We start from the raw sequence: 17,475 nt of genomic DNA on the forward strand, positions 1-17,475 counted from the left end.
AATTAATACTGCATTTTTAAGTTTTGACACTAGCTTGCAACACAGCTTAGGTACACAATATTATCAATTCTGCTTTCATTCATTTGAGAACACAAATTCCTTTTAACCAAAAATTATTCTATTCTCATGGAACCTGAAGTTCCTTCTTCTGCATTTTGTTTGACCTAGACCAATATGTACTGAAGCAATTCCAAGAAAAATTAGACAACTAAGTACGGTTAGAATGAAAATGAACTGCAGTTAGTCAGGATCATTTTAAAATGCAAACATATATCAAACTTAGCATATTTGAATGTTCATCTCTCCCCCTCCATGTCTTGTCATTTATCACGTATCATTTATCCTCATCCTGAAACCCACTCATGACAGAAGTTTCTCCATTTCTGCCTGTACAGCAGTCAGCACAGCAGTGACAAGCTCCTCCAGAAGACTATTCTTGGATCCCACCACAGCAACCATAAATAAATACCATAAATATCATCACCACCCCAACCAGGCACTGAAATGTTGATTAGATTGTAAAATCAACTTAGTTAAAGTTAAGAAATATCTGGTTTCTGGCTGCACATGCAAAATCCAACCTCCTAATGTACCTATCCTGTAAAGAAAATGAGGCACATGACTCTAGGCAGGTATGATGAAAGGTGCAGACACAACCACTGAAGATACACGACTAATGGAGCAGCGGGAGAAGGTCATCTTGTGCAGGGAAGAGTCAGAAAGCGCTCGGGCTGGGCTCCCTATCACTGCCAAGACCTCAAGAGCTAAAGTCATAACAAGGTGTGTTGGAATGGTTCCCTGGAGCTACAGGAAAAGCAGGAGGGAGGTGGGTTGTGCTTCCGCTTCCTCCCGCCCAGGAGGGATGCAGGATCCCCACCCTGCGGGCTGCCCTGACGGAGGTGTGAGCCCCTAGAGCCACGTGCTGGGAGCCAGGAGATGAAAGGATTCCCAGTCTAGTCCCTTCTACCACTCACAGCAGTTGTTTTGGCAGCTTGCAGGTGTTCACAGCACAGTGACAGCAGCTGACAAGTAGAATAGGAAATTCAGTAGTTACCTTGGTGTGCTGCCAATGTTTTGCTAAAGAACATAATCAACAGAAGAGAAAGGTGATTTCAGCAACATATATCTCAGCAAAAGCAGACCAAAACCCCTTGGACCGGAGAGGCGCTGGCGTATGACAGAAGGGCACTCTCCTGCTAAGCCAAAGGCACAGGAACTTCTCACATAAAAGGTCACCAGCTTCTTTTCTGCAGGAAAACGTTCAGCAGCTTCAGAGCAAGTCCTCCTGCAACCGTAACGGGTTATCTAGCCTCCCGAGAGGGAACACAGCCCCGGAGCACAAGACATATTGCAGTGCCAGGTTAACCTCTCTGTTTCTGAGATGAGGAGTACTAATGAAAGCAAACCAAAGAGAACTGTCCAACAAGTTGCTAGAAGTGAAGGGTCTTCATTATTTGGGTTTTTTTTTTGGGGGGTGGGGTGGGTTGGTTGGAGTTTTGTTTTGGTTTTTTAGGGTTTTTTTAGAATTCATGCTAAATATTGTATCTGCTCAGAGCACTTTCTAGAACAACTTGAAGCCTAAAAAAGAAAAAAAAAAAAGTCAGTTATCACCATTTTTTTTCTGTTAAAGAATCTTTCTCCTTTTCCTCACCCCTGCAGCATATGTCATTACTTGAAAAGCAGCCACTCAGAGACCACAACTTTTGCTACGAGCAGCTCAAATAAAAGATACAGACTCCTGTGCACTGTTTGCTTTCCCTGTCTGTTCAAGTTCATCTGAAAAATGCAGCGAAAATTTCTGCTCTTTCAGAGAAGGTCAGCATGGACTTCTCTTGGCCTTTTCTCTTTAGCTCCTTGGCAAAGGCTCAAATCCCTAAGAAAATTCTTCCCTTCAGTCAGCTCAAGGTTTTCCTATGCTGTCTCTACTCTGTTAATCCTAAGAGGAGGGGATTAGAGTGTGAAACTGCTTGTGTGTAAGGAGAAAATCCCCATTTATTAAATGTTGTTAGTTCCAGTGTTACTGTGGTTTCCGACGGCAACAGGCTGCACAGGTTTTTTTGAGCACTCAGAGGTTTGATGCACTGTGTGACAGTTTCCTCTCGAGAGACAGGGAGGCTCCAGAGGCTGTTGGGACCCACAGAGGTCCAAAGACGTAGTTAACATTAACATTCCCCAAAGACAGGGGACATAAGTGCTCCAGGGCCTGGCGCAGCGATGTGGCATGGGAAGGGGAGAGACTCCAGAGATGGGTAGAGGGAACTTATGGCTCTTCTTCCCAAGGAAGCTGAGACTGCAAAGAGGATTTGGAAGTCAAACGCCACAGCAACTTTGTGCACGTAGCCGTTTTCTAAGCTTTCAGTTAAACAGGAATACCAGACTTACTGGATAGCCACTTAACTGGTCCAATTTTTGACTTAGCAAAACCCAAACCAGATCAAAGGAGGACATGTGATTTGGTCTCCACCAGCATGTTTCTTCCAGTGAAATTACAGACGTTTTATTCAGCACTGTACAGGCCTCTTCTAAGCAAGGTTGGATGGCTTGCTGATGAACACACATGAAGCTAATATAGCTGTAGTAGGAAGAAACTTAAAGGGTAATTCTGATGAAGACAACACACGACACTAGGCAGCTGGTACCCAAGGAAATTCTCTGTTTGCAGTCGGTTCCTGGAGGTCCCTGGCATGTGGGCAGAGGCAGCCTGGGGAAGAAGCATCTCCTGCATATCATCTTGGCAGCCTGGGCAGATCTCCCACAATGTTTTCTGTCTTCAAGATCTCATGCTGTTGTGAGACCAGAACCTGCTAGCCACTCTGCTCTACCTCTCTCAAGGCTGAAAGGATTATTACCTTATTTTTTTTCTTAGGCTGTTTCCTAGGAACCTTGGCACAGAACATGGTCTACTGTGCTACCATTTCAGCCCTATAAGGCAGTCCCTGCTTCTGAGCTTACAATTTAAGCATAAGAGACAACAGGTCAAATACAGAGAGTAGAGGGACAAACACAGATTAATACAGTAGCTCATCAGTAGTAAGTGCTGGCAAGTTTTTAAATTAGGTCTGTATGTGAGAAAAGTTGTAAAGACAGATGTGAAGAACAAGACAGCTGTCTGTGAGCGTGTTCATGAAGTGATTCTCCCCAACAACGGAAAGCATTAAACTTATATGAAAATGTAACAATCAGGTGATGCACGCTGGTATCCAGTCTGCATTTAGGCAGGAGCTTAACATTCAGGAAGGAGTGAGAAGTGACAGGCAGAGCAGAGAGGCTACGAAGGCCACGAATAAGATGACAAATAGGCAATGTCTGGCATTGCAGAGGAAGTAGGTGGCTTCAGTGAGAATATCTAAGCAACAAGCAAGGAAAGCAACCTTGGCAGCAGCATGCTGAATATGCAAGATGCTTTATTTGTGGGTCAGAAAAAGGATGCAAAGTGACTTAACGGCTGTGAGTTTCAGCTGTGGTGTGAACAGGATGACTGTGTCTTAGAGCTACGATGCAGAAGATGCTGGCAAGACACAGGTGTAACGTGGCAAGGTGACACAGCCAACTGGTGTAAGGGATGGCGAGTGTCGTAGTGTGGTTTGTGCCTCTTACTTTGGGCAGCCTCAGAGTGACTAAAAGAGTCCAAATTTTAGGTCCTTCTCCGTGTCAAACTGGGTCCACAGAACCACTAATAATTTTGAAAACTGAGGGGGAGGGGGATCAACAAAAACTTTAGAACACAATTGCTCAAAATTAAAATCAGTCCTGCTGCTTAAGAGCTTGAATAAAGGAATAGTGATACAAAGAAGAGAAAGCTAACTGAAGCAGAGAAATAAGGGAAAAGAAGGGAAGTGATAAATACTTAAATTACCTTCGTACTGTTTTTATGGTCATCCTGACAACCATTTTGGATAGCTCCTTCGTCTATGCTGACATCACAGTGGGGAGCAAGGGTGGTACTACATGAAGGGCAAGGCTGCAATGAGACAAAAAAATTTTAGCCAGGAACGTTTTGGTGTCCTCGTAGTATTACGCAATTTGTAATTCGGTCCACTTGTATACTCGTGGCATGGCTAAAAGATAAACAAAGCTACAGAATGGGAAGCAGGGAGCAAAATTTGACCGGAACAGAATGCACCATTTCAAAAGTAAATCACAGATTTTCTGTTTACTGAAGCTAAATCTAATCCAGGAAAGCTCTATTAGTGTAAGATCACAGATATACTGTAATCACTGCCTACTAGCAAAGGACCTCCCCAAGAAGGTGGAGTCTCTTTAGTGAGAGAAGTGCAATTTTCTTGTTTAAAAACTATCTGCAAAAGGATCTGAATGGCATTATGAGTGAAGACTTAGCACAAAATGCAGCAAAATTCAAGAAAAGCACAAAACACCATGATGCATTATGAAAAGTACAGGGAAGTGGAAAGCAACAAATTGGAAACTAATAAAGGGAAATACTTTTTTCATATAGTGTTGTAAGACAGTGGAGTGGAGCTCAGACTATCGCACATTGCTGAAGCCAAACACCCAGCAAATGTCGCAGGAGACAAGGAAAGCAAAAACATCAGGACTTGTAATAGCTACAGGTTATGCATTTTGGAAGCAACCTAAAATGTCACACACAAAACAACCTAATCCCTTGGAGTTAAAATGTTATCTTCTTAAGGGGAATTAACCCCATATCTGCATATCGTAAGCTCTCCATACTTTTTTGCAGTCCTGGTAACGTATAGGCAGGGTCCTGGATCAGATGTACTCTGTGTCTGATCCCTGTTGGCAATTCCTCCGCTGTGGAGATGGTTTACTGTTACCAGGCTTGCCAGAAGTCTACTAATGGGTACAGAGACACCAGTCACGGGGAATGGCACACTAAATTTGGCACACTATATACTAAACAGTGATCCAATAAACACCTTGATAAATTTTCTAACAAGTAACTTGAGCATTTGTCCCAAACTCAACATCCCATGTCCATTCTATCTGTTTATTTTGGACTCAGGAAGGACTCATTCAAGTCTCTGTAGTTTATCATTCTCCTGGTCCAAAACCACAACAACATATGCCTTCATCTGCCTGATTTCAGAGACCAGCATGTGAGACTTTTCAGAACTGACTTTTCCGCCCAAATTCTGGTGTCACACCTGAAACTGAATAATGTAGCATGTTTAATTTTCAGATTGTTACGGCATGGCATTTCTCCCAGCCCACTCTTCCTGTGACTGCTGATCGATCTAACCACTCAACAATGCCTCTCAAAGACTTGCATGAAGACTCTGAGCCTTCTTAGCAGCCAGCAGACATGGTGCCTGCTGTTCCTCAGGGGCACGGTGTGGGTTGGGGCACTGAAACTACTATAAGTTTCCTAATCTGTCATCAGATAAGCAAGTTACATCCAGTTCTCAACCTGTACTGTCTGAACAAATACCAGCACACTTGAAGAAACTATGAAGCTGGTTCTCAAATGGTTTTGTTTAAAATTAATCTAGGACTAAATACCATGAATGCCTTGGCCACTTTGTGGAAGGCAATATTAGACAGCTGTAAAAATGAATATGACAACGGGCTAATGAGCCTTCTACTCTCCTAGAGCATTAGTTAGTAGATTTATCTATGGCAAAAGTCAGCTAATAGTAATAAAAACTCAAATACCTCTAACAAAAAATAAAGAAGATACTCCCTGTTTGATCTTGCTAATAAATCAGCAAGACTAGCTCAAATGCTTAGCTCCTGGGGTTAAACCAGAAGGCAAAAATCTCAGAAAAGCAGCCCGACCTATTGAGAAGGGGCCGAAGTCCATCTGACTTACCCCATGTGCTCAAGTCAACACCATTAACTTCCGTCTCTATTGTGGACATTCACACAGGCTCAGTGCCTATGTGACCTCATCACGATGAATAACACATCAATGCACTTTCCGCAAACACAAAGATAAGCAAAAGTACTTTCTATTTTCATACCAAGCCATGATTAAAACATTTGTACAATAGCTTATGACCCCCTGTCAAGTAAGGGATTTTTATAAAATATGATAGAGAAAAAACGGCTAGAGCAGGTTACAATGTTTTCATTCAAAAAAGCAGCTGCTATTACAGATTTACTTATAGTTTTTAGCCTCTATCTGCACCATTTCAATTACGTACATGCATTTTATTGATAGCCATACTGCAACAAGTTTGCAATTAAATGAACTGCAGATACACTCGAGGAGAGGAGGAAATACAATTCCTTTCATGAATCAATTACTGCTGCATTCGCCTTCCTGACTTTCCTTAACAGATCTTGTCCGCTAGAACATCCGTTCAAGCCCAGAACGTGAAAGTCATCCTTTGCAACCAATATGGCCACTTATTGCCTTTAAAACAAAAATATTTCAACTTGTCTGTAATTTTGCCCCTCCTACTTAGTCTCTTTTGCAGAGCTGGAGTCATCTCCTCCTACACTGACACTGTTTACAGCTTTGTATTTAAAACAGTTGGCACATAAGTCATGGTTCTTTTGCAAATTATTATCTCCAGACCCTTCCAGCAAGCTGCAGGCTTTAAAAAAAACAAAAACAAAACCAAAAAAAACACCAACCAAACACAAAACCTGCAAAAACGAAACCCACCGCTTTTCAAAAATTGTGTGTTATCTGTGATTAAACTGCACAGCTGTTCTTTGTGGGGACTTTTTAATATACATATATATTTGGGTTTTTAACACTGTAAGACCTACTCTAGCATGGCTGGCAAATTAAACCATCCTTGAAAGCTTTAGCCAGCCTCCTCGGTCCACAATCACTCCAATAACAGACTCCTCCTCAGAGAGAAGGCTGGTGCACATCTACACTCGAAAGCGTGCTATGGAGTCCGGAATACCTGCACCCAGCCACGCTGGGAGGAGCAAGTGCAGCAACGACAGTCACAGAACACTGTTCTGAGCAAGTGCTCAGCAGTCACACGGTTGCTTCATCACTATGCTATGCACATTCTGACACGGTTTGTGGCACGCATTATACAGATGATTATCAGACCACAGGGGAAGCTGAGTTCGGGGTCATTCAAAATTCACTCCAGCATCAGTGTATTTTGGGCAAGACAGGCATGCTATTTTCAAAGAGTTGTGAGGCTGCTTCGGAAATCACTGGCCAGACCTGCAGTGCTCACAGTAACGAATAAAACCAGGTACCTACAAGCATAAACTCGATGCAGTCGCTTTAGCACAACGGTAGACAGGGCATCCAAGAGCTGACACTTGTCCTAGATGCTCTTCTGAAGCAGCTTCTTTTAGCTTCTCCTTCGCTTACTCGGATAGCCGCATTTGTACTTTTGCACTGTGCAGCCCATCATTCAGCATTTAAACAGCAATTAACACCCAGCCAAGATGGTCCCAGAGCAGAAAATCGAGGACTAGGCAGCAAACAAAACATTGTGGGCCAGCAGCATGCCTCCACATCGCACGCTAGCTGTTCAGGAATAGTGGTGCATCTGTACCTACCCTTCTGCAGAGTAAAAGTCACCCCATGTTTCCGAAAACACATACCAGAGCTAATCCTTAACAACAGATTTCATTTTGGACTTGGATCATTTTAACAAGAAGTACCACAAGTTAATACGTAACAAGTTTCATCAAATCCTAACTGCAGTCAGGTCAGTCCAGTAGATCGCTGCAGTTTCACGGTCCTCCAGTTACACCTTGCTTTGCTGTGTGACATTAACAAGGCATCCTTGCTTTCTCTCCGAACAGAATCCTTGGTTGTCCTGCTTTGCTTAATCCCTCCTCCCTACCCTCTGCTCCATGGCCAGGCAGTTCAGTAATCCTGCTCCACTTGGTATGTTCTTCTTCCTTCCCTATTCGAAATAAAGGAGCTTCTGCCCCTTACTGTCACATCTGTACGTCTGCACGGCCACGCACTGGGCAGCACAGACAGGCTACCCACCGACTGCTCTGAAATGTATTTTCCCACCTTATTTGCTAGTACCTTCATTGAAATATGAGAGAGAACTAGAAAACTGGTGCCTGAGGGATGACAAAGATGTTCTTTTTTACGTGGGAGAAGGAATAGAAAAGTATCACCAGCGACTTGGATGCAGTCAAACCACACACAGTGCATATTTTGAGGAGGGATAAAGATGGCCACAGCTACCTTCTGTGGTTAAACAGCCCTGGCTTGCTTTCTAAGGAGCTCACTTCACTTTGGACCATATCTTTGGGCCAGCCTTCCACCTGACCTCACTTGTGATCCAGTGTTTTTACTCCAAAACTTAAAACTGGGCACAGAGGCAGGATAAAGGTGACCTACTCACGCTCTCCTAATGCAGACAACAAACATAGAAGCAGCAAAAATGGAGTAGCATGAAAGTCACCGCCCCATCAACTCTGTCAGCTCAGTCTCAAACCTCTGTTGAAGAGATCCTCTCAGGACTGAACACACTGAACTCTAAGGACAGTGACCTGCAAATGGCCACTCGTGGCTCTGACATTTGTGCCCAGCTCAGGCAACCCAGGACAGGGAACTCTTAGCACAAACGAAAACAGAGAATAGAACATCTGTTGTTTGGGAAATCTGCTCTGAGCTGGAAGATGGAGAGCAACAGCATAGCTTCAAAGCAATACACATTGTTTCACAGATTTCCTTGTCAAGAGATCTTGTGAGAGGTGTGAACATAACAAAATGTCATCATTTCTCTAAGCTGAATCCACAGAAATCACTGCCCTCCGTTCTAGAGATAGGTTTCTAGAGCAAGCAGATAAAACGCAATCTCATAGCCTACCAGAGCATTTTCTCCCACCACACAAACAATCCTGTCATCTTTTTGCTGGGACATCTGTTACACATGAAAAAGTTCACAGGTCCATGACCTGCACGATAGAGGAATGGCAGAAGCAGGCTGCAGCAAAAGCAGAAAGTCATAGAAGTTACAGTAGCCACATAAAGCATATTCCTTATTTCCCCATAAAACCAAGACCACGAAAAGCAGCATTGACCTCTCAGTTCTGAAATATAAAAAAATTATTTATTTGAAACCGCCTTTAAAAAGTGTTCACTTTACTTTAGGGCTTGTTAATTAGCGAAGCATTTTACTTTGTAAATTTTTTCATCCCTCAAACTATGTTTTGTCACTGTACGTATATATACACGTATGCATACACATGTATATACACAAATACATGAAGCAGTGCCTAAACAAACCTGTAAGTTTTCCCCACCCACACATCTCTCCCTGGTTTGCAGTTTGAGATCTATGCTGCTTGGCTTTGAAACAAAAACTCACTTTAGGTTTTTCCACATGTTTGAGAGTCTTTGTCAAGTCACTGGCATTCTCAGATGACGATGCTCCCTGTAACCTGGCTCCGTCTCCGGACTCCAAGCCGGGAAGCAAAGCTTGCGAACAGCTGCAGTGGGGCTCCTTCACCTTCTGACCAGAGATCAGGTAGGTCTTCAAACCTACAGAGGGAAAAAAAAAAAAAAAGAACAGTCAGAACTGCAGAAAGACAAAACTAACACTCCTTTGGACTTCTTGAGCTTGAAATACAGTAACGATCAAAGCACTATCAAGGCTCGGGAATACAGCACACACAAAAAAGCCAGTGGCTGGGAACAAGCACAGGAATATAAAGATGCTTTGTGTAAAGTGGTGGCAAGTAGGATTGCCCGACATCTGCTGTCCCAGCCACAATAGCCTAATACACAGCAACAGCCAGGACTGACATGTGCTTTCTTTATTTCATTTTCACTCACGTACTTCTGAAAAATTGAGCTAAGACCTTATGTAGTTCACTTCCAAGTTGTAATCTGAGCTCTCACATTAGCTCTTTACTTCTGGAATGGATTTGTAGCCTGTTTTTCAGCGATATCTGTGTTAATATTCTACTTCTGAAAACTCAGCATGTATTCCTCCACTTGCACTCTCCATTTGTCAGAGAGACGTTGTGAAGATTACTTAATGCTGGTAGCACATTGAGAAAGGAAATGGCGTTTAAGTGCTAGCAATTCTGATGGGTTTTCATACTTAGTGCAGACTTCACATTTTTAAAGAACAAAATCAATCTCTCTTGCACGTACACCCACACACGTCCTCCGCAACTGTTGTATGAATTGAAGCATAATTGGAAAGCAAATCTAATACTAAAGGCCAGGCTGGTAAATACCACATTGTATCAAGCTGAGCTGTGTTAAAAACCTGCTGGAAAAACAAAAGATCTGATTTTTTTTTTTTTTTAGAATATCGCTTATTTTACTTCCTTGAAACTTTGCATTATGATGTTCTGGGTTATTTCTAGGCACAAAGGCTAAGAAGGAGCTACTAATCACACTGCTTTCTGAATTCAAATGAGTTAATTTTATTGCCGCTGTATGGGAAATCTCCCACTCAGCAAGGAAGGGCACTGACGTGCTCCAAAAAGCATGGAGGTCATCAGCCCGCAGAACTGGAAAGCGCTCGCTGTTTTGTGGTACCAGAGACTGCTGTCCTCTGTGGTTCTGCAGCCAGCCTCTTGCTGCCCGAGACTCACGGGATAGCTGCTGGTTTTCCATTTGGGTCGGCTGTGCATCACCCCCTCCCTTTTTCTGATACTTGTCACCCAGTGGCAGCCGGACACATGACTGTCAGCCATCGACTGCACTCAATCGCCTCTGCCCATGGGATGAAAGCTGGAAATAAATATGTCAAGTCGCAGCCCTCAGAAGAGGGCAGGTCTCTGTTCCTTGTGATAAGGTCATTCTCTCATCACCTTCTTTACAGACAGAAAGCCATACTCTATAAACCTTTTTTTGTGTGTAATATGTAACACAGGCAGCACTTTGTCCGTACCCTTTCCAATAAGCTAGACATACTAATAGCAATTTTGCCGTTTCTCTGTTTATTCCACAAGCAACTTAAGCTCCTGAACACTTCTAAAACCAACACAGAAACCCGCATCCATATCGACCTTTTCAACCTCAGGCTCAAAAGCTGCTGGGAAAGCTATGCTGTCCTCACATAGTGCTCCAAACCCCAGAGCACTCGCGTATTTGAGATGCTACGCTACAGCCAATCTTTATTTTTATATCATTTATAGTAGTGCTTGGATTTTATTTGGCAGTGCCGCTTAATAAAATCCTGAGCTGCTGCTGGCTTCCAGATGTAGGGCTGTTGCTTTAAAACTTATATTGATGGGGGCTGTCATTTAAGGAATTCACCACAATCAGCTTACAATTATATGTTTACTGTGGTAAAAGCTGGAGCATCAAGCTTACTACTCCTATTTTTAAAAGCTACCTTAAAGCAACAGGATTATTTTACCACTGCTATTATTCCTCCTTTATTTTTCCTGAAAAACCCACATTTTCTTTGGTTTTTTGTCTTTTTGAAAAGGCACTCTTTATGTCTTACTGTGATGTGCAGCGTAATTATTTCGTCAATCTGCTGTATCCAGTGAAATTATCTCCAGTTTGAGCTCCACATTGAGGAAAAAGGAAAAAGGCTACGGTACACCAAGAACTGAACGTGTGTTTGGGAAAGCAGAATCTGCCCTCACCCCAACCTGAAACCACAGCGGGCTGCAGCTCCTCGGCCCCGCTCCACCCCTCGTCCTTGCCACCTGTGGCAAACCGACCAGCCCACGGCCGCAATCGCCATCGACAGCCGCCTCATCCCACAGGCTTTAGCTGCAGGGCTAAAGTTGGTTAAAACAGCTGGTTGTTGGCACCAAGAACTATAAAAATCTCTTTATTACCTCCTCGTGCTCCCCAGCCCCTGAACAAGGAGCATGACTCAAAATGGATAATTTGAGGTTGGACAAAGGAAAGCCAATATCCTGCAGAATCACAGCATTAAGTTTAGCAAGAAGCAGGGCTACTCCCAGCACTAAAGGTCAGGGTCTCAGGAGAGAAAGGAAAAAAGGTTATTTTTGGAAAGTTTTGGAAAAACAGGAGGTGTAAAAATCTTTCATCTTTACCGAACTCTACTAAAGTGAGTTAGTAGAGTTTTGTTTGTTATTAAATCCTTCTTATGACAGGAAAATTCAATTTGCTTTAGTATTCCTTGCAACTCTGTGGCACTTCACAAAGCAACTCCCACGTACAGTCTGAAATATTTCGGTATTAAAAAAGGGGTCATTAATTCAGTAGAACTGTATCGATGTAACTAAAATGTATTATACAAGAACAGTATTCTTCCTCCTCCTCCATCTCCAGTGAATTAGTACGATCAGCACACTGTCATTTTCCATACAAACAGTGCACGGAGTGAAAAACATTCACACCACCATGGAGCACGTTTAACTCAACTAGGTAACGCTACAATATTAAACAAATAAGCCAACCATGGAGGAGCTGCTGTTCTATGTGAAAATCAGCAAACACGGTGCAATTTTTGGTGTGCGTTGCTGCGCAACGATGTAACTCAAGACATGGCAATGAAGAAAGTGCTACGAGATGCTTATACTGCTATTTATAAAGGCAAAGCTCACCCTTTCTTCCCCTCCTGCCATTCTCATCTTATACTCACTTCCTTCCCCCAAATTTATTCAAAATAAATGCTGAAAAATAACACAACCTCAAATTGCCTGATAGCAAATCTGTACTCTGGCAGGCTTTATCCCGAAGCGCATTTCTGCTCTTTCCAGAGACAGCTCTTGGAAGCAAAGACTGGGAACTGGCTACAACAACCCACCCCACAACATACCAGTTTAACATACACAGTATTTTCTGCCCTGGGGGGAAAAAAATTTTAAAAAAAAGGTGTATCCTTCATCTTTGAGAAACACAAGTCATTTCCTTCACTTGTCTTCAAGTTCTGAAAATCTGTAAGCATTATAAAGAGTAACAGCTCCTGCACGCTGGGCCAAAACACTCCTTTCTTGAATTCAACCATTTCGAATATTGACATGGCAGAGCTTGCAAAGTGTATTTTTTGACAAAATAGTTAACAGATGAGTCTCCGTAGAACTACACTGAATTTCTTAGTCCTGCTACCATTGAATTTTAGAAGCATCCGGAAATTTCTGTATTTGGCTCCCTTCTTCAGTTAGCTTTTCTTTTTATCAGTGGCACTTCCCTGAACTTATAAAAACAAAACCATCCTAAACACTAAAAAATACTCCTAATAACAATAACAAAAATCATATGCGTGCACTTGCACACAAATTATTTTCTGCATGCACAAAAATAAACAAAAGTATAAATTAAGGCTGTGTATAAACATCCCAGTCTTAAACCCAGTTTTGGTAGCGTGAGAAAACCCATCGCTACAGAGCGACCGGAAAGTTTGGGAACTTGGGCGCAGGCAGGGGCAGGCAGAGGCTGGGGCTCCCTGCTCACGCGCTGCCTCCCTGCCAGCCCCCGGGTTATACCGATGGGTCAGGCTGGAGGAACTCTGCCATCGTCCGCTGTAGCTGGGTTTGCAGAGAAAAACTGTCTCAGGTAATTAGTGGGAAGCCACTTGCTGGGAAGGAATGGGGAAAGGGAGAGAAAAGATGTTCTGGTCCTGTAAGTCCTTAACTAAGTAATTTATTTCCTTTCTTTCAGCTCATTTATCCTCCTGACTCCAGGACAGAAGTTGCTCTTATGCCAGTCTAATCCGATTTCTACATAAGTAGAGGGCATCCCTCCATGCATCGTTTCAAGATGGGATGTCTTCTCCTACAGGAGATCTCGGGAGATGGGGGATTAATACAAGTACTGATAAGCAATTCCTGGGTAAAATAAGATTCAAGTTTCCATTTTTGATGTTTCACTTGTATGGAATTGAAACTTTTTAGCCCTCTACTGCTAGCAGACAGGAAAATTACTTTCTCTCTGGCAAACCGAATGTGTCATACTTCTCATGTCTATCTAACAAACTTCAAATGCTTTTGAAACCCTTTTCAGCACCGATTCTAACAGACACCAAAAAGTGATGGCAGTATTTCAGTCATTGTCTTACTGATGCATTCAATAAAAAATATCTTTTTATATACTCTTCTTATATAACCCTGTTCCTCCCTCCCTGAATCGCTTCACCTTTTTTTAGTTGCACTACAGGGAAACAGCATTTAACTAACAGGTGACCTTCCTTTTCAGAATAACTGCTTGCCAGTACAGAGTCCTCTGTTCTGTAAGACTAGTAATATTGCTTGTATTGATGTAATAAAACCCCAAATTTTATTGAATACGCACCCTTTTACCAAATAGCTTTAATATAAAACTTTTCCTTCATTGTTTATCTTTCCATCATTTCCCTTAGTCTACATACTTTAATCACATCCCTTTCCAAACAATTAAGTACAAATTTACAAAACTAATTGAGCTCTATTTTCACAACCCTCTACTTTTGCAGTATCTTACCTCAAAAAATTAGAATTTGGATGAAAATTGTTTCATCATGAGAACCACAGTGCCTGTCACTCCCATGTGAGGGCAAGAATTACCGTCCAGCTAGAAAGTAATTTTAATCACCTGCTGCATTCTGCCGTGATGAACAATGTTAGCTATTATCTTTCAATAATTTAATATTTTATATAACTCTGATGCAAGTAACTAGCAGTGGTATATAGCAAGGTCATAAAAAAAGCTTTGCAGTTCAGGGCTGGCTTTAGCTCCTTTCTTTCCAAACTGATGGATGGTAGCATAACTGATGGGTTATGCTTCTCTGCAGTCAATCAGCTCTTGCTTTCTCTTTTTAGAAATACAATAAAAAGTTTTCTCCATGCCTTTTAAAGACATCCTCTTTGCACTTTGCCAAAAATCTGGGAGTGAAAATACTAGTACTCAGCCACTGCCACTCCAGGGAAAGGAAACTGAGACCTACAGTTAGGTTTCCTCATACAAAAAAATATGCTGCTATACAATTTCATTAGACTGTGACTTGCTCTGTAAAATAAATTACTAGCTGCAATTTCTGGAATGTAATATGACAGGCAAATAACAGTAAGAAATAAATTAAAAAAAAAAAAAAAAAAAAAGGACCAGAAATGTATTTACTTCTTCTAACTGCAGTTTCTTTTGGGCATCACTAACTTTTCCATGTTGTTTTTTTTCCTTGTCAAAGCTTAAATAACTTTTCAGGTACTAACCCAGCCTAATGCTTACGCAAGAAGTCATATAGTGCATACCATCATTCCAGGAGCTTCAGTATCCTTTAGGCCAAGTTGTTGCTGAATCTAAAGATGATTTTCAGTAGCGAATACTCTCCCTCATTCTTAAGATTCAATAGTTGCCAAATCTGTATTTATGGGGACTATTTTCTCACTTTATTAGACCCACTCTTGCACCAAGAGTTCACTCAAACCTCTTACTCCCCCAGCACAATGCTCTCACAGCTTCTCTACTGAAGCGGGAACTGGTAGTTCACACCACAAGAAAGCTCAGAACCAGCAAAAGCTGAGTGAGGCCACTGACCCCCGCCAGCCCGGTGGTGCTGCACAGCTGACAGGCACTGGAATATGCACAGCTACTCAAAAGGAGCAACTACCCACAATATACAACTAGAACATGAAACGCTGCCCAAAATACATAAAACCATTAGAAACTGAAGGACAAAAACCTTCACGTTCTGTTTCACTAGAGAGCAAATCTGAAAAGGGATGAATTGGAAATTTAAAATCCTTTTCCTAGATAAGACTCCGCAGCTAACATAACACAGATGAACTGAGGCATCTTCAAAGAGGTACCCAGTCACCAAGCTGAACGTGGCGCCAAGAAATGTGCGACTTTAACTGTAAACAGGGGTCACTACTTACATCATTTTTTCACCTGTTCTGCAACCTTTGTTTGTCAAAAGATCGTTACACTTAAGAAATAACTTCAGAAGTCTTCCCCCTTGAAGGTTCTAATAATTTCACAATTAAAGTACTTGTGTACACAAAAATGAAGAGAGGAGCAAAAGCTCAGAGGAACGGCCTTACCTAGCAACAGCACCTGGGGAATACAAACAGATTACGATATCCCTGCAAAACATACTTCAGTCAACTGGACGGCCATAGCTGTGAAAGTGGAAATGCTATGCTCTAGTAGTTACTCTACATCACAACTCGATGAAATCACTCTGACTTTGAAGCTCAACTTTAGGCTTTTGGCTTTCAGAAATACAGGCATGTAAAGGCCTATATTTCAAGGAAGTGACTGCATTGTAATTAGGTTGCCTGGAGAGAAAATTGCAGAGGAGCATGTCAGCCACTGGGAAAAAATAACAACAAAAAATAATGAATCAGATTCTGCTTGAACCTCTGAAACAGCCCAGAAGTCGTGGGACTGTGCTGTGCCGAAGGCTGTGCTAAGAGACAACTTACAGGCCAAGCGCTCACGGCACCTTCCTCCCCGAAGAGGCACAGGCAGACGATCAAACATCTGCGTGCCCAGGCTGCACAGAGGAGAGTGCTGAGCGTCCATGGCACAACCTCACAGGTTCCCTCCAAGGCACCCCGCGCCCAGGGTGCCGGGTCATTAGCTCCATCTTTAGCTGCAAGAGGAGCAGCTCTTCCAGCAAGCGCACCAGATGCTCCAAGAGCGGGAACAGTTGCCCGACCCAGCCTGCCAGCTGTGCCCGCCCGGCTGTGCCAAACAGAGTTTATCTGATTTCCTGCAGGAACTACCAGCAGCTGTGGTTAAACACCACTAGACAGAGCACCCAGATAAGTGCTGTTCTCCCTTACTCCTCAGGAAAGATCAGAGAGAAAGGAAAGAGTACTTAACTTGAAATTTTGTCTTTTATGTTTCATCTTCACTCCAGCTGCAAGGCTGTAATAGCTCCCACCCCACACATACCCACAGGGTGCTGCTCGTGCTTGCTTCTGACTACAAACTCACAGTTCCCCCATTTTTACTTTTTCAAGATCTTCACTTTATTTCATCACCTTCCCAAATAAACTGAACAGGATTTTCAGAGAAAAGTAGAACATGTTTCCATAACCATACGGCAAACACACAGTTACTTTATTCTTTTAGACAACTTCCCCAGCACCACTGAGAATCACTTCTCTTTCAGGCACAGCATCTCTCCTGCTGTCCTTCCTCCCGGTACCAGGGGTAGCCCAACAGACCGCACCTCTCCCTCAGCACACGACCTGATCTCTCAGGAGAGGTTAGTGCCACGAGGTCCGACGGTCGCAGGTTTGCTCCTTGCAGAAGATGACAGGCAGGGATGTCCTGCACTGCACAGTCCCTTCCTCTTGTCGTCTTCACGCCTGAAAACAATCTGGTCCCCGCAGAGCCAAAGCCAGCAGACTTCACACACAATTAAGGGAGACGTACGTTAATTCTTAAAACCCACTATACAAAACGCTTGCAAAATTTCTACTGCTTCTGCATGATGTATAGTTTATGTGCAACACCACAGTGGTTTACTGAACACCTCAATGTTGTTAAATACAATCTAAAGACCCCTGCATTATGACATCCATCCTTCTCAAACAATAGTGCTGGAAGTGCCAGGCAAGCCAGACACAACACATCCTACCAGTCTGGCAAATGGTTATGTAGAATGACATTAAAAAAAAATTTCAAGAGGTTTGGGGTTTTTTTTAAAGCTTTAAAAATACTCTTAAGAATTG

At 42.6% G+C, this 17,475-nt stretch overlaps 1 protein-coding gene across 1 annotated transcript in view; it reads right to left on the reverse strand.

Moving 5' to 3' along the window:
* ADCY9 (adenylate cyclase 9) overlaps positions 1-17,475 on the reverse strand; it is an 88,418-nt gene that overhangs the window by 30,897 nt on the left and 40,046 nt on the right. Inside the window, exons 2-3 of the mRNA XM_086473079.1 lie at positions 9,240-9,412; positions 3,857-3,961 (exon numbers count right to left, since the gene is read on the reverse strand). Coding sequence (XP_086329205.1) covers positions 3,857-3,961; positions 9,240-9,412 — 278 coding nt within the window. The remainder of the gene's footprint in view (positions 1-3,856; positions 3,962-9,239; positions 9,413-17,475) is intronic.

The sequence above is a fragment of the Leptosomus discolor genome, chromosome 14, assembly GCF_034619465.1.
Source record: "Leptosomus discolor isolate bLepDis1 chromosome 14, bLepDis1.hap2, whole genome shotgun sequence".
NCBI classification, from domain to species: domain Eukaryota; kingdom Metazoa; phylum Chordata; class Aves; order Leptosomiformes; family Leptosomidae; genus Leptosomus; species Leptosomus discolor.